The sequence below is a fragment of the Poecilia reticulata genome, chromosome 8, assembly GCF_904066995.2.
Source record: "Poecilia reticulata chromosome 8, P_reticulata-male-v2, whole genome shotgun sequence".
In the NCBI taxonomy this organism is placed as follows: domain Eukaryota; kingdom Metazoa; phylum Chordata; class Actinopteri; order Cyprinodontiformes; family Poeciliidae; genus Poecilia; species Poecilia reticulata.
Window position 1 is genome coordinate 25,669,223 of NC_088837.1, and position 18,465 is coordinate 25,687,687.

Genomic DNA, 18,465 nt, shown 5'->3' on the forward strand with positions numbered 1-18,465 from the left:
AGTTTAATTCTGGTCAATCAGGAGAACAAAATGTTTCCAAAGTGCGGCGCGGGGGCCATTTGTGACCCTCAGATTGATTTTGTGTGACCCCCAACTGCAGCTCAAAATTATATAAATTTGGCCTGTAGATGAAGATGGAAACTTTATTTTTAATCAGGGTAAAAATTTACAATTTTCTTGCAAAGTAAATATAAAGTTCAACACAAAGTATTTGTTTTTAATAACCGAGCTTTAACAAAAATATTAATCTTTTACCGAAAAGTCAACTTTATTCTTTCTAAAACTTGGTTAAATACAGCAAGCATCTGGAAGGAAAGTATCCAAAACCTATTACTGAAAATAAATGTATTCAATCAAATACATAGAATCTGAAAACTGGATGTTTTTCTTTCAGTACAGAAAACATGCAAAATCTGGGCCATTGGAGAAATAAAAGTAAATTTCTTCCAAAAGACGCCAAAATTTTAACAGTAATCTCAGAAATGTTGTAGAGAAAACAAGGAAATCTGCTAGGAAAACAAAAAAACCCAAACATTTTTAGATTAATATCAGAAATGTTCTACAAAAACATGGAAATTTCTGAATTTCAAATGTTGAAAACTTCTGAGGTTTAGCCAGAAATTTACTCCATTTTTATCCATAATGGCCCCAAAACACTGTTGTAAAAATCCTCCTCAAATTCTGGATCTGCGATAAATAACAGGCCATGTTACTTCCTTGATTTTAGGTCTGGTTTTTTGTCCCACAACTACTTTTGACCCAAAAAAGCTTCGACACCCCAATGAAAGCTGCTCAGCACCCAGCAGTGCGTCATGCAACGCCTCCTAATATGATTCAGGAAAGACTAAAAACGGGATAAAGATGCTGTCAGCTGCACAGGACATGGAAATCGATACGCAGCTGAGAAAACCCCAGCAGTTTGAACCAGGATAAATGCTTTCATGTTGATGGTAGAAGTGATTAAGTCAAAAATCTGACCTGATTAAATATTAACTGGACTCCTGTAAGAGCGAATGCTTCGTGTAATATTTCCAGTAACGTCCCGACGGAGGAAAACTAAACAGAACCTGCAAATCCATGAGGAGATCATAAATAGAAAGCAGCTAATTTAACCTCTCTGCCACAGCATTTACAATCAGATTCCCCCACAGGCCGAGCGCCGTCAGGACTGACAATCACTGCATGGCTCTGACATGTGATGGAGGAAGCAGCCCAAGAGAGCCAAAAAAAATAGAAACCGAATCAAAGCCTGGAGGGACACCAAGTTTAAATAAACGCCCCAAACAGGAAGGTTTAAAGAGAGTTTAGAAAATTCATCTTTACAGGTTTTAACTCGATAATCAAGTTTATGCGTTTCTGGAACAGCCATAAAGGAAAAAACAAAAAAAAGGAAAATGAAAGAAAAAGATAAAAAGAACAAGGTTGGAAACCATTTTAAAAAACAACAGGTTAAATATAGAGTAGCGTAATAACACTAAATATAAAGCTGGTCTCGTTTTTCCTTGCTCCCTCTGTGAAGTTGTAGATGTGTGCAGGGACAGCTGCAGTTCCACCTAAAAATATCCCACAATCTGTTGTCAACGGAGGAAAAAACAAGTCCTGCAGGAAGCTCCCTGAGGGGGAAACCTGCCAAAAGTGCTCAGAGAAATCTCAATTTAAACCCAAGAGGCTCGTTCAGAAACAATCAGGCAGCCGCTTTAATCATTTCAATGTTTACATTTAAATAACCAAACAGTTTGGGATTTTTCCTTAAGGTCGCCGAGTTATCCACTGGTACATTAAATTATGTCGAGGCTGTGGAAATATTTACAGCAAACGTTATGATTGCTTTATATTCATGATAAAACAGACGTCAATGTCGGCTTCATTATAAAAACACTTTACAAAATGTAAAGACGTGCACCGTAAGTGCAACAAAGAGGGAAACCTGCTACTTATCGTTAAAAGAAATGTCTAATATTGAGGTTATCGTGTTTGATTTGCATGCAAACTATAGGTGGTGTTTTTTTTTTTGTTTTTTATCATGAAGGTTTCCAAGCTTCACAAACATAAAATCAGTCCAGTAACTGGAACAGTTTTTGTGTTTAATTTTTTCTGGTAAAAATCAAGGCAGAAAACAAATTTAAACCCCCCAGAAATGAGGAATATCAGCCAGTTTAAAACTTCCTGAAATCAATAAATGCAGGTTTAATTAGGTTCTGCCTTCTACCGAGATAGTTTCTTTAAAAACAGATTTTCAAACAATATTCAATGTTTTTTAGCAGCAGTTAAAAAATAAAATATCTTTTAAAAAGTTAAATATTAATATTGTAAAATATAATAAATAAAAATAAATATTAATATAAATAAAATAAATATTAATATAAATAAAATAAATATAAATAAATAAATATAAATAAATAAATTAAAGATATTTAAAAATATCTTACAAAAAGCTTCGGACCCGATAAGTCAGGACCAAGAACACAGCCTTGAGGAATCCCTCATGTAACCGTCGATGCAGATATTCTGTTCAGTGGACAACAGGTGGAAACGCGCGGAAAACTCCAAAACACACAAATATAAAAATGAAAAATGTAGCAAAACAAAATATGACTAAAAATAAATTTTACTCCTCCTATAATTGGGCCTCTGTCTCTTTCTGAAACTCCGCCTTCAGGAAGTCGTCACTGCTTGGATCCTCTATTCACCCTTTCACAACGTTTTACCAGCGTTGCTCAGAGAAGCACAGCAGACGCTGCTGGCTAGTCTGAAGGAGCTCAGAGGGGAAGGAGCTTAGTCCTGGAAGGCGGGGCTAAGTCCAACCAGGCATTTCTCACAGCTGGAAATTATTTCTCAAACACTCCGATAACGTAAAATAAAGTACACTGTCCCTTTAAGACTTTATAGCTACTCTTTAGGGTAATTATGTAATAAAGACAAATAAAAACATTGTTTATTACATGCTAATGTAATCTGTTGATTTTTCTATGTAGGAATGCAATAAAACGTAAAACTCAGTAAAATAAAAGAAAATCAGTTTTCAGCAAAGTGAGGAGGAAATATAAAAAGCGGGTTTCTGCACGTCTTCAGGGATGAAGGTCAGATTAATATAAACGTTTCAGCTTTCAGCAACCAATTTTGAGCCGCTGCTGGGAGGGAAAGCGGTCGGCTTGGCGGTTTCGCCCGGCGAACAGCGGAGACGCGGCGGTCGCTCGGCCCGATGGCGAACCGAGAGGAGCTGATCAATAATTCAGAGTCAATATTCTGCTGGTCTGGACCGTGGGTCCAACCGGACCGGAGGTTCTGAACGGCTGGAGCATTAATATTCATCTACGGCGTGTTTAGATGTTACCAACTGAATCATTAGACTGGAATGAACAGAAAATAATGTCGTTTCTGTTAAAGTTTCATCATCTGCAGCTCAGTTTGCCCTGATGAAAGATTGAACCAGATTATAATCTGGGTTAAGCAATAGAAGAAAAAAAAGATTTGGAATATTGCCGTCTTCTCTCCATGATGCATTTAAAATAAGAATTTTATTTTACATTGTTGCATGTAAACATCTAATTTTTACTTAATAGTAAAAGAATATATTTCATCACTTGAATCCTCACTAAATACGTTTTCATTTAACAGAAATTGTATTTATTCCAGTTTTATTGTTAATTTCTGCAGTGAAAAACACCTTAAGATTAAAAACCACACAAAAAAAAACAGGAAAAGTTTTCTAATAAAACTGAAATGGACCAGAGGATAAAAAAAGTCACAAGTTGAGGTCGATATGAGAGAGAAAATGACGTTTTACTATGATCAGCCTGTTTATTCCTGGTACAAAATGTTTGCATGAAATACCTGACTGAGCATAAAGTAGAAAATTAGTTTTAGAAACTGCAAGTGTAAACACAGCGAGCGGAGATTATAAATCAGCATTATTTAAATAATATCCCACAGGAGAGAAAATTTCACTTATTGGCTTCTTTTGGTAATTCCATTAAAATGTAAGCAAGGACAAGGAGGAGAGCGAAATTACGCAGAAAGATCAGAACATCCGTCACTGTCAGAGTAAAACCTGGAGCCGCGACTTCAAGGACTTTAAAGAGGAGGAAGAGGAAGAAGAAGAGATGCTGGAGAATGATTAAAAAAAACATCTACGAGTGGAACAATTTCTCACTGCGATGAAAGAGTAGAAAGAAGGAAGGAAGGAAAGAAACCATGTGCTGCAGTCTGAATCGAGCTGCTCATGTCCTCTAAGGTACAGCGGAGGCTCTGTGATGCTGTGGGTCTATTTAAAGTCTGAAGGGATCCTGGTTGTGGCCTGTTCAGCTTTCTGAGCCAGAAGCAGCTCCATGTTTTTAAATCACACTTAGCATGAAATTAAAATGAAAACATAAACATGACAACTTAAGATAATTCAGTTGTTAAAAATATTTTCCATTTCGGAAAATATTGATTTCATTTCATCAGATCCATTTACTGGAGGCCTAAATTTCTTTAGTAGTGATCAGGGCCACAAAAATTATTCCAAGGACCGCAAAAAGGCCCGAGTGCCATTTGTTTAGCCACGCCTGCTCTGTGTTGAACTTTGATTCAACCAGTTTGCAGAAAAGACGTCAGCACTCACCAGGAACACCCTGTAGGCGTCCTTCCTGGTGACGGAGCCCCAGCAGGCGTCGGTGTCGTTGTACTTCACACTGCCGATGCTGCAGGAGTGATTCCCGCTGCGCAAGAACAAAAACACAAAACAAACCTTCTCTTCATTTCTATTTAGTCAATAATCCAGAAACAAAAAGGGGGTTGAATGAAAATGCTATTAAAATGCAATTAATTTCAGACTTTGCAGTTAATTGCAAATTTTTATCTAATCCCAATCAGGGACTAGCTTAGCTGAGGCAGTTAGAAGAGAAGATGGTCTCTTTATTGGTAACATTTATGCAGTCAGATTACTGAATTTATGCTTTGCATACCTGAAAAATCAGAGTGAGGACCTGCAGTACCACGCCTCACCTCAGGGGGCGCTGCGTCTCATTGAATGAAGTAATGTGTTGAACCTGAGTGAAGTTGCCGCCTCACTTTCTTCAAATGTAACAAATTTGATGTCAAACGCTGTGCTGCGTTTGTGCTGCCATAACTTAAAGATTTTAATGTTTCCAGAGGTCATGAAAGGTCAACCAGCCCCCCCACCTCCTTCAAATCAGACAAAATTGGAGTCAAGAAAATCAACCATTTTTTTGTGCTGCTTTAGCTCTGAAGAGGTTAATGAAAGTTTAAATGTCAAAAGGTTGAAAAAGGGGATAGTTGCAAAAATAAGGTCAGCCAAAGTAAACAGACATTTTAAGAAATCAAATATAAAACTTTGTATTAAATATTTTCATTTTTCTTGCCGTTATGTTGCTGAACTGAATGGGATTGGTTATAATTAAAAGCTTTAATCTGCCGAGTTCAAAACTGAGATATGAGCTTCTGTATTGGATTTTGGTTATTTGTCCCTTAACTAAATAAAATATCTTCTTTTCAGTTTTGCAATAAACTCCTTTCTGGAGGCTGCAGAGGGGAGCAAACGAAGCTTTATTATTTCACCCTCAGAGGTCAGGAGGTCACGCCAAGAGGAAACAAAACGAGTGGGAATCTCACCAGGCGACCTCCATGAGCGAAATGGGCACGGCGGCGGCGTAGATGGCCAGGTCGCCGTACAGGTAGACGATGATGCAGATGTAGAACATGTTGACTCCGACTGAAACACAGTGGGGATGAAGACGCGATTCATTAAGAAACACGAGATCAAGAGGCGACAAACAAACACATTCTTCATCCGTCCAAACACGCCGCCATGATTGATGGCTGACTGTCAAACGTCTGCATCAATTTTAGAGCGGCGTCCCTCCATCTGAGGCAGCCTCTAGGCGCCAGGCACATCTTTTGTGTTTAATGAGGAATATTAATGGATTAATTATTACCCTAATCACTCAATAAGAGCGAAAACGTCCATCAGCTTTAATTTCTCTGTTCTCTCCCACAATGATCGACAAATTTCAGCAGCAGAAACATCCAAAACGTGCTGCACATCCATCATCCTCTGCACCATAAACGAGGGGTCAGATAATTCATTTCTGTAGGGTCCATTAAAAATAAAAAAATAAAGCCAGACAGATTTCCATCTTCTGACCAAACAGATTCTTAGAAAACCCAAAGAGTTCAGCTAATGATTAAATCAAGTTCAAATAGAGATTTAAAACAACTAAATGAACAATTTAGTTCTTAAAACTAATTTCAGAGGATATGGAGAAACTTCTAGACTCAGTGTCCGAGGGAGCCCCCTAGTGGTCCAAGAGGTACTGCATGTCAACGACCGTTTATTTGCCGTGACGTCAGTCAAAGGTGCGACGCTGCAGCTAGCTTACCTAATTGAGTTTAATAAAAATGATGGACAAGTGGCTTAAAACTGGGTCACTTAAGAAAAAATTAAGCTGCCGCTTGAAAAAACGCCAGGATTATATGATCAGACCAGCAGGAAATACTGAAGTGTCGTTTATTAGCGACTCGATTCTTTTGAACGAGTCTTTCCTGTGAACGAGTCTGTTGGTGAGAACTGTGCCGTTTACAACTTTGCTTTAATAATATACATAGTGCACGTAAACAGCTATCGTTATTTCATTTTAAAATGATTTAATCGGCATATAAATACAATAGATAAACAGTGATATAAATGGATCGCACTTTAAACTTAGTTTTGTAATCTTGAAATGTAAAAACGCACATTTTCAAAAAGATGTTCAACAGTTTGTCTCAAACCAAACATCTCCAACAATTCCAGGTTTTATATTCAGGATGGTAAAAAAATGATTATATTCATTTAGAAATTTTACCTATAAATATCATCAAGCTGAAGTTCTCAGATGCTTGTTTGGTTAACAGCGTTCAACACGTTAATCTGCAGCCAAACAAACCAGATTTATTTTAAATCACATTTAATTGGATACATAACCGTTCAATCAGAAACTCGTAAACAGATAATAAAGGTCATTTAAAGGTTACAGTTTCTATTTAACAAAAACCGTTTCACTCATGACTGAACTCAGGCAAGTTTGTGTTTATAGTCAGACTATAAAGTTTTATTTATCTGTAAATAAAAACCTATTTGCATTTTATTTATCCATATTATTTTGTCATGCTGACACTTTGCACATGTGTTTTGCACACAAACTTTAGCGTAAAAATGTAGCTGGAGATGCCATTTATGACCATTTAGAAAATGAAGTTGAAATGTGAACTTCTGGAAGATTTAAGCTCCTTTTCCTTAGCGCTGCATCAACATGAACACATCACCTGCAGAGAGCAGGAAGTCCTGTTCTCTGCTCCGCCTGTCAGTAAGCGACGGCGTGACCGCGGGGGACGCAGACTTTTCACAAGACTGTAACTAATATCACCCAATTACCCAGAGCCACAGGCAAAAACGCAGCGAAATGAGTCTTCATGTAGCGGCGCGGCGCTTCATGCAGCTGTGGGAAGCATTAGCATCCATCAGCACATTACCTCTGACCGGACCGACAGCGGACATGACGGCCTGTCGGTTCGGGGAGAAAAAAACGCCGAGGCTACATTTGGTCAAACACAGCAGAGACGGACCGAGCCGAGAAAACATCCAACTGCAAAACTAACGATGAAGGTAATTTACAGATAACCGATTTACTGATTTCACACCTGATAGTCCGATAGATCCGGTTTGATTGGGGATCAGAGTTACGATATTTGTTGCATTTTCAGCTGCTGTGGTTCGCTTTCACACTACACCATTCAAACCAAATTAATGTGATTTAACGCAATAATCTAATTTTTAAAAACTAACAAAAAGAAAAAAATGGACAGAAAAAAAACCGACTAAATGTTTGTAACAAGTGAAACCCTTGAGGACGAGATGCTGCATCCAAAGTGCACAAAGGAGCGTTTACTGCAGATCCTTCCTGTTGAGACTTTAAACTGCTCCCAACACACCATAAACATTTACAGCCTTGCTGTTATCTGACAGCTTTTCCAGTTCTAGTCAGTTTTTACACACAAATTGACATTAGTCAGTTTTTTTCTAATTACTGTATCCATATATTAATTCTTTCTGCTACACATTTATACTGTTGCAGAGTTTTTATTGTTACCAATTGTAGTTTTTAAATTGTCATTTTGTTTGTTTTTAAATTAACCTCAGTATCTTTTAGACCGTTTTCCTAATAACTACATTATGTTGTAATTTTGCCCCAACTATACAGTATTTTTACTCCATTTTAATTTCAATTTTTCTGTGAATCTACTTTGCCTGTTTACAGAAATGTTCTTATTGTGGGACATTTATTTGCACATTTTTTGAACTACAGTATTTTTCTTTATGCTGTAAATCAGTTTTTACTGTTCAGTCTAATCTTATTTCCCCGTTTTTACATTTTTATTTACAATTTGAGGGACAATAGGGGATATTTTTATTCAATTAAAATACTCCCATCATTAACAAGCTGAAGCCATATTTGTTTTGCGTCTCCGAGTCAAATTAAGCCTTCATCAAGGGGACGTCTTTCCTGGAAATGCACTCTGAATATTGATCAGTTTCACCGCAACAAGTCTTTAACATAACACTGAAATTAAATGACACCAGGAACAATTGTAGGAAAAACTGATGTAAACATGGCTATTTATCTTCCAAACCGCCTGGATATTCATCTCTTCACAACAATGACATTTAATCCAAAACCACTTAAATACATGAATAGATGTGTTCGTGTTTGACTCCAATTACTGACAGAAGCCCGTTTTACTGCAGATTGAATTAGTATTCATCGCCATGGTCCTGCATATGTCGGGGAGGGGGTGGGCGGCTTACGTTGGAGAAACAATCGTGATGTTTGCACAGCCAACGCGTCATATCACACAGGTAAAGAACAGCAGAGACAAGATGCTGACGCAAGGACAGCCCCCCGTCTTTGTGACTTTCCCAAAGTCGTCTTCTAATCAACTTTCAAATCATCGATGTGAAGGTTAAAGCAGCTGCTGCTACAGTGCTGCAGATAAGCCGGGCCCCCCATCAACATTCCTGTCAGTGGCTGCAGGTCGGGCTGATACGAAATCCATGGACTTATTCCAACAGAACCTCCGCCGCCGCTGCTGTCACGTCAATTTCTACCCAAGAGGAAGTCAAACGTCCTCCAAGCGTCGCTCTGCAGCAGCAGCAGGGGAAAAGCTTTCTAATTGGCTGTAAAGGTGCAGTACTGATGGGCAGAACGGAGTGGAGAGGTGGTGTTGCACTTGTTTAATGTTGTAGAAATGCAACCCGGCGTAATGAACTTGCTTGCATTCATTCTGCTTAATTACCTCGGTGAAGAATCTACATCTTCCTGTTGGAACCGTTTCAGTCTACAGCACTTTGTGGGCAGGTACACCTGCTCGATTGCTCATTAACAATTGAGGGAATCGGCCAATCACCTTGCAGAAACACGAAGCATGTTGAAGTTCAAAGAGAGCATTACGGAAAAAAAGAGGATTTAAATCACTTTGAGTAAGACATTTAAGCACCACAGCCTCCCTCTGGGTTTCCTCCTATTCAGAAAAACAAAACCTTAAAGTATTTTTGGTCTCTGCAAATATCTTAGTACTCTTGAAATAAGACAACTTACAAGTAACTTTTCAGCAAGATACAAGAGCTTGTTTTGAGTCAACTTCTTAATACTGACAAAAAAGTATTTGTTCATTGGCAGATCATTTAGCTTATAGGAACATTTTTTCCATATTACAACTGAAGTAATCTGTACTCTAAATCAGCACCTATATCTTGCTGAAAAGTTACTTGTGCCTCATTTCAAGTTTTGGACTAGAAACCAGACCAAAAATACTGGTAAGATTCAGTATATTTGAAGTCTGGCGGGCCGCCAGGCTGAACGGAGTTTGCTTATTTTTAAGTGATGGCGAAGATGAGTTAAGCTAGGTTTACATATTAGAAAACATCAGTAATCTGTAGTAGACTGTTTTAGCACTGTCAATCAACCTCATGTACTCACTTCTAAATATGCTAATGGTGGAGAAACAACTTACCATTACAGAAAAACCATTTATCCACCGTCCCTACTAGCTATGCTAACTAGCCTTAGCATTCATGAAATGCTATGCTAGCTGCAGCATAGCAGAAAGCAAGGAGAAGTGATCGACAGCGCTAAAGCCCGCCTCATTGCTCTGAGTGGTTGTTGAAGGCAGAGATTTTTATTTTACAAATTATTTCAGCCTATCCTGTCAACATGGTGACGGTTTCAACAAATGTGTAAACAGATTCTTATACTGCAGCTTTTAGTGGTTAAATCTGCAGAATCTGCCAATATTTTAATCAAATTAAACATCAAAATAATCATTAGCTTCAGCAGCTTCTTATTTTCCACTGTTTTGCAGAAAAAGGCAACCAGCCTTAACCAGCGCCACCACAAGATCAACTAAATCCGTCAGGAAAATCACACAAAAAAAAAAAAATCCACAGCTTGTGCTTGGATCATGAATTCGAGGTAGACGGTCAAAAACATGAAGTAGCCTCTTCATTTTCTCTGGTCAGCGTGTGCCTGTATAATTCATTTCTGAATACAGTCAGCTTTCCCATCATGTCAAAGGAGAGACGCTGGGAGAAAAGTCATTTCTTCATCACCAATCGATACCTCCACGTGTTACTCTCATGTCTCGGAGTGAAAAACCAGCAAGGAGCTTCTTTATCATTTTCTGCAGCTCCTCAAAGCCGAGTGACAAACGAGCGGCTGCAGCTTCAACAGCACGACCTGCTTGATGGCATGCAAGAGTGCAATCATGTGTGAGGCTGCGTGTGTGGCAAGTGCTCCCCCTGCTGGTGAACAGCTGCAGGACACAACATCCCAGCACAGATGATGTTGTCAGAGCTTTGACCTTTTGCCGTTCTTTTATTCCTGCAACAACAGGGACCCTGCAGACTCCCGAGTCGCACGCGTAAAGCTGGTTAAGGTGAGCAGGAGGGCGCTGTGCCTGCTATCAGAGCCGGGGCGACGCACCGATACCAACACGGAGCTGCAGGGATCTCCATCTGCGTGCTCCAAGGTGATTCTGACTCCAGCCTACATCACCAGATAGATCCACATCCACAAGATAAAACCAATACCCCCACACTGCAAAAACACAATACCTTATCAAGTATTTTTAGTCTAGTTTCTAGTGCAGATATTTTAGTACTTTCAAAATAAGACACAGGAGTTTGCTTTAAGATAATTCTTTAATTTTAATGAAAAAGTTCCAATTCCTTTGGAAGATTATTTCACATGCAACACTGGGAAAAATGTCTTGTTACAAGTAAAATAATCTCCCAATGGAATAAGTACTTTTGGAGATGGAAAAGTCAAAAACTCAAATTTTCTAGAAAAAAACCAAAAGATTTTCAACATTTGAAATTTAGAATTTTCTAAGTTTCTGGTAGAATCTTTTTGATATTAATCTAAAAATGTAATTTTTTTTTTTTTTAGCAAATTTCCTTGCTTTTCTAGAAAATGTCAGAAATTCCTCTGAAACGTTTGGCAGAATTTATTTTTTCTTACAACGGCTCCAATACGATATATAGATTTAGAATATTTGCTGCACTAAAAGACAGACATTTAGTTTTCAGTTTATGTTGGACTTGATTGAATAAATAGATTTTCAGGAATAACAGGATTTATTTTAGTCATTTTTTGGCAAGTTTTAGAAAGAAAAGCTGATTTGGTTGCAGCAAAGTTGGCTTTTCAGTAAAAGTCTTTATTTATAACAAAGCTGTAGCAAAAGGTAAAACCAAGTTTTACAGATAGATGAGGGCCACAAGTGGCCCCCGGGCCACACTTTGGACACCCCTGCCCTACTGTATCAAATCGAGATAGGAATGATAGAAAGTCGGCCACACGGAGGTAAAAAACAAACAGCCATGCCCCCCAACGCTGCCCACACACGCTCAGCGCTGATGGGCTCAAAGGTAATTAGAACCAAAGGCAATTTATCCATATGTAATTACAGCCAATTAAACCGCCAGCAGCCTTCCTTTATAAATGAGCGCCGCTCATAAAAGGTGCAAGGAAAAAAAAATCTTTGATGAACGATCCCACGCAGTCTTCCGACTCGTCCATAAATAATAGACGTGGCTAATGATGATGGCGTCTGATTGAATATCAAGGAGAGAGAGAAGAAGAAGATTACCTTTGTTGAAGAACATGGAGGCCATTTGACCCATCTCGACCCGCTCCACGATGTCGAAGTGATCGTGACCCGACCTCTCTGTGGAAACAAACACAGATCAGCAGCTTTCTCTGTATAATTCAGTTCTTCAGGATGTTGCAATGTTGTTTTTTTCTGTAAAACATGATGCATTTTTCTGCATTTTTTCCAAAAAGTTGAAATGTTAAGCTTTATTTTTGCCATAGCACAGTCTTACAAAAATGGTCACTAAGAAAAAAGTAAATAAAATTACAAAAAGTCATAAAATTTCAAAAATAGTCAAAAATGAGAAAAAAAAAATGATACAAGAATAAAATCACAAGTCATAATATTTAGAGAATACAGTTATGAGAAAAAAGTTGAACAAAAATAAAGTCAGAATAAAACACTGGGTTGTAGTTCAGCGCATATGGCAGTAAAACCAGCTGCACCAACATGCTGGAGCTCAGCTTGGGTTGCTAGGTAACGGGCCGCGTTCCGCTTGGGTTGCTAGGTAACGGGCCGCGTTCCAGTTAGGTTGCTAGGTAACGGGCCGCGTTCCAGTTAGGTTGCTAGGTAACGGGCCGCGTTCCAGTTAGGTTGCTAGGTAACGGGCCGCGTTCCAGTTAGGTTGCTAGGTAACGGGCCGCGTTCCAGTTAGGTTGCTAGGTAACGGGCCGCGTTCCAGTTAGGTTGCTAGGTAACGGGCCGCGTTCCAGTTAGGTTGCTAGGTAACGGGCCGCGTTCCAGTTAGGTTGCTAGGTAACGGGCCGCGTTCCAGTTAGGTTGCTAGGTAACGCCCTAGTGCACCTGGAATGGGTCTCAACAGTCGGGACGGTTGAAACGGCTCATTTACCAAACACTAAAAAAAAAATAAAAAAAAACTTCTGACTTCTTGCCAAAAAAGCCCGAGTTGTTTTTTAAGCACTGCCGTTTTTAGAAACACTAAAACTCAAAGAACAAAATGTGTTCCCCTTTATAATACATCCATAATGTGACAGAGACGTCGGAGTAATCATTTCTCACATCCTCTTCCTGTCATTATTGTGGATCCTAGCAAATAGAAATAATTTTGGTGACTGACTGACCTGAAACAGGAAACGTGTCGTCTCATTTTAAATTCATACAGTGAAGAAAAATGTAGATCTAAACTCCTGGTTTGAAAAAATAAAAATAAAAATTATGGATCGTAGCTTATTACTTATTTATATAAGTGAAATTAAACATAACTGGAAGCTTGTTTTCATTAATAATTGAGGTTTTTTTTAATCAATGTGTTAAATTATTTATCTCCCAATTAAACCAGTGGTGTCCAAACTTTTTGCCATTATGGCCAAAAAGTTCAAATTGTGAATTTGTTCCATTCTTGAATCACCCAGCGGGCCGTAAATGGCCCCCGGGCCACACTTTGGACATCCCTGCATGAAAGCGATACTCACGGACAGACAGGATGGGCTTCGTTTCCGGTTCCGACCGACCTCGACCCGAATCGTCATCCGAATAGTCGGACGTGGAGTCGCTGTCGTCCGTCTGGAGGATAAAAACAGTTTTATTCCGCTTTCCTGTTTTCCTAATTTCACAACACCAACAACAGTCAGATTACAAGCCATTAACTCGCCGTTTATTTCACACACTGGCGCAAACATCTGGAAATTACAGGCAGCAGCTGGGAAGTGCTGCGGCGGCGCTCTCAAAACCACAGAGTCTCTGCAGATCAACGCCAATTAACCGTCAATGATGATGAAAACTTGTGATCATCATGAGCCGAATTAAAGCAGAGCAGATGAAGACCGACAGCGGATAACAGGAAGCGGCAGGCAGAGGAACGCAAGCGCAGAGAAAACAACGTCAAACTCCAGTTTTCAGGAGGGAAAAGTCCAACACCAGTCCGCTGACTGAGAAACCAGTGAAACCAGTGATCATTAAAATCGTCAATACGCATTGAATTTAGTGGTCATCGTTTTATTTATTATGGTTGAAAAGCAAAAGGTGGGGGTTTTAAGTCTAGATTTAAAGGAACTCCGTTTCTGCCGTTTTCCAGTTTTCTGGAAGTTTGTTCCAAATCTAAAAAAGAATCGATATTGAAATTAATGGTGGAACTTTATTAAAATATTTTAATCCAGTTAATCACATGGTCTAATATTAATGAAAAACCTAACAGAATAAGGAAGATTTTCAGTTAAAATATGGGAAAATTTAATCTTCAAGTTTTCAAATAAAAGCATTCATTTTCCCCATTTGTTCCAAGAAACCTGAAAAATCAAATGTTTGCATCGTTTCTCCTTACATTTGGTACCAACAGATGGTTATATCATAAGAATCATTATTTTTACCAGCATTCTTAAACAATCACATGGTTGCATTTGGTAAAATATTAAACTTTTATTACGATATTATGGAACTCGATTACATATTTTAATCACGTAAATTGCAGAGTCTAATTGGAAAGAGCAAAATTTAATTTAAAAATCCTTTTTGCTGCTAAATTATTGAATAAATGAACATTTGAGCTCAACAACAAAGACATTTATTATTTTTAGTTATTTTTCTCCAATAAGGGAAACAGCCGAGTCGTCATTTTTCCTGAGTCTCTGTCCACTCCAAACTGCTGCCGTTTCCCCTGAGGTCATCTCGCCCAACTCCCCTCAGGTTTCAGCTCAGGAGTTACGACCCTGCAGACGAAAAGCCGGGGTCGCAGCGAGCCTCGAACGCTCGGCCTTTGATTCATCGCCGCGCCGCTCCCCAGCATTTTCCTCCCACATAATGGAAAACAACAGAGGAGTAAGAACTGGGAATGTTTGCTGCTCACCGCCCTTTATTCTCTCTGCTCGAGTGAAGCCCATTATCTTCACTGGGCACTTTATTCTTTTACAGTCGAGGAATTGCTTTCACCTTTTATTAGGCTGGAACGTTGGTTAGACAGCTTCAGGAGTTGTTCGCATGATTTAAATGGACAGTTAGAAATGTCTTAAAGGAGACTAAACTGTTGTAAAAGTTGCAAAGACAAGACGTTTGTTTTCTGAACTGGAGCAGCTTAAATCATCTCTACTGGCGAAGTCTGCTTTAATTAAACTCTTCGGTTTGTCCAGGAAGTCCGGTTCAGTGGGGAGATGCGGATAATCGAACTCTGGTCGCCTGAAAACCTCAGCATGCGTCCGGTTGAACAGAGCTCGAATAAACATGTCAACGCCAGTTACTGGTCCATAAACTGTTCAAGATATAACTGCAATAAACTAAAATTGTTGTTTTGAGCCAATTGATGATGGCACTAAAATGCAAGTTTGCTCGATCAATTTTAAAAGAATAAAACAAAAATGTCCAAAAACAGGAGAAAAAAAAACTCAAAACAAATTAAATGGATTATAAAGTCTCTGCAAACAAAATCTCCCCTCAAAAATAAAGTTATCAAGCTCATCTTACTAGAGACCGCTCCAAAAGCAGGAAGTAAACTACAACCCAGAGCATTCTGGGTAAATACAACCAAAACGTGCTAGGCTAATGCTAGCAGAAGAAATCCTCCAACCACAAAACTTTTGTTTGCATTTTGTGAAGAAGAAAGTTGTGCTCAGTTCTTCAGAGGTTTTCCTGTCGTTTCCTTCAGTGGTCCTTGGTGCAGCGCCCCCACAGGCCAGGAGGGGAACAGCTTTTCAAAGGGTTTGATTTATTTGAACCACAACAGCTGAAAATTTAACAAATTATCCATTTCTGATCCCCAATCAAACCAAATCTCCAAACATAACCCCTAAAAAAAGCTGCAGATTGCAATTTGGTCCAGATTCAGATCAAAATCCAGACTTTTAGAATCACTAACTGCGTTTTGAATACGCTTCTTTTCCGATTCATCACATCTCATCGCCGAGTTTGTCATCATACCTCTTCCTGCTCTCTTCTCTTCCAACGCAGCTGAGCATTGGCCGCCGCCATCGCCTCAATCACAAAAGTGGTTGTCATGTAGCTGAAGAATGGAAGGAAAGAAGAAAGACTGCATTTCCATCCATCCATTTCAAACCGATTCAGAGAGTGACTCAAGACTTTTGCACAAAATTTCAAGTTCCCCGAAATTATCTAAATAACTTTAAATTAAAAACAGTATTAAAATGACAAATTGTTTCACATACAACATTTCTGCATAATGAAAACTGCTGTTTCTTTAATCTAAATCGATGTTTTTATGTCATTTTTCTGACAGAATCACTTTTATTTTCAAGCCTGTTTATTCTGAAGACGCCTTCCTGGTTCACTAGAGAAAAGAAGCATGAATGACTCTGCATCTGCTGCATCATTAAAGCCAGAATAATCTGCTCTGCGGGGAGCAGAAAAGCAATAATGTTTGGAGAAAAGACAGAAAAACAAACATGTCAGAGCAGTAGAGGTGGAAATGAGAGTTTGACTCCCAGCAGACTCGCCTCATGAATCCTAAAAAGACGATGAGCGACAAGCTGACCACCCAACCGGCTGCGGCGAAGGCTTTGGGCATGGTCAGGGCTCCTGTTCCCACTATCAGGTTGAACATGTACACCAGCCCCACCTGCAGGCCAAACAAGGCAAGACAGCCATTAATCCACATTAAACTGCAGCTTTAATTAATCAACAAAAAGCTTTAAAATTAAATCAAACATTTAATTTGAAGACATTTGTTGTGGGGTGAAAATATCCGTTTAACAAAATTATTATTAGTATCTCTTCTAGTTAATTGTCTCATGTTAAAAGGTTGGATATTTAAACACATTGTGAAAAACTTTAAGAACTCAAACCCTTAATGTTGAAAACGTTCTAGATCCACACATTTTACTCAAAAAGTGAAATAATCTGCCAGTGGAAATCAATATTAAGCAGTTACTGACTCAAAACAAGTTCATAGATCTTTCTGAAAAGTTATTTTTAGTTTTGTGTTATGTTGCGTGTACTAGAAACTAAACCAGATATTTGGTAAAGTTGTGTTTTTGCAGCTCTGAAACCTGCAGGTTTTCTGTTGAACCCGTTTCAGAGTCGATGATGTCATGCGGTCTAACAAGGTTTTTGTATTTATTTCAACTTTGACATTAGGTCAACTCACAGAAAGAATTATGGAGATAAAAGCCAGTTTAAGATATTTTCTGCAATTTGTTTATTTTAAAAGCAAAAAAGATTAAAATCAGAAACAACTGGTATTAAAAAAAACTTTAAATAATATACTTCTACTTCCAACTATTTGAGATAATGGTTCTGTTACAAAAAATAATAAAAACTCTAAAATTAAAGGGTGAATCTTTCAATGAAAGATGAAGCTGCCACAATAAAATCTGAACTTGAGTGCATTTCGCTTCATTATGACTGAAGACATTTCTACTGAAGAAGAAAACTGGACGATCCTATAACAGGTTGCTTAATAATTCAAAGGTTTCGCTTCCTAGCGAAACCATCCGAGCCTCTGAAGACACGCTGATGTAAGCAAAACCAGAGACCAACGGAGTGAGCAGTCAGACATGAGTGCAGACCACACAGAAGCATGGTGCATGCTGATAAAAAATAAAAGAGGATGTGCTTGTCATGTGCATTTTGGTAACTTATTAACAGCTTTTTAATGAGGAGCCGTCTCCAGATTAGCATGTGATTCAACAGAGCATTTATTTAAAAGTTGGTGAATAAACCTGCTGATGAGATTCATCTTTACGTTTCAGACAATCAGACATTTCTTTGTAGAAATCTTAGTGATACTCACAAATGGAGAGTAGGGCTCTCCGGTTTCTGTGATTCCACCTGCCATGTTTGATGACTGCAATCCTCACCTGCAGAGACGAAAATGTTGCATTAAAGCATCCGGGGCTGAAACAATCAAATCAATATTGAAATAATCAACTAATTTAGTAATCGATTGTTAAGTGGAACATACAGACTCAGAATAATATTTTGTTAAAGTATTCAGAGCAGATTTTAGGTCAAAACTGTGCAGAAAATACATATTTTCCATTTAAGATCAATTCTTTTTTGCCTGTAAATGTTTTATTTAAAACTCCTCAAGTGAAAGTTTTACCTTCACCTGGTTCAAATCAAGTTTAAAAAACTACTAAAGCACATTTTGCTATCCAATTATCAAAACCACACATTAGTAGGCAGCATTTTGTTTACTGATGATGCATCATTTGCTACAAATAATCAAGCATAGACTAAAGAATTGCAACAATTCTGTATTTTAAGCAACAAGATGTTTGTCTTCTTATTTAAAAAAGAAACTGAGCCATTTGCCCATTTCATTTCTAATATTCTGTAAATATATAAAGTGGTTAAATAAAAAAATCTGCAGAA

At 38.4% G+C, this 18,465-nt stretch overlaps 1 protein-coding gene across 1 annotated transcript in view; it reads right to left on the reverse strand.

The window, feature by feature from the left end:
* slc38a12 (solute carrier family 38 member 12) overlaps window positions 1-18,465 on the reverse strand; it is a 44,098-nt gene that overhangs the window by 22,698 nt on the left and 2,935 nt on the right. The window contains exons 2-8 of the mRNA XM_008416538.3: window positions 17,882-17,948; window positions 16,587-16,708; window positions 16,054-16,135; window positions 13,620-13,710; window positions 12,184-12,261; window positions 5,614-5,713; window positions 4,604-4,700 (exon numbers count right to left, since the gene is read on the reverse strand). Coding sequence (XP_008414760.1) covers window positions 4,604-4,700; window positions 5,614-5,713; window positions 12,184-12,261; window positions 13,620-13,710; window positions 16,054-16,135; window positions 16,587-16,708; window positions 17,882-17,926 — 615 coding nt within the window. The 5' untranslated portion in view covers window positions 17,927-17,948. The remainder of the gene's footprint in view (window positions 1-4,603; window positions 4,701-5,613; window positions 5,714-12,183; window positions 12,262-13,619; window positions 13,711-16,053; window positions 16,136-16,586; window positions 16,709-17,881; window positions 17,949-18,465) is intronic.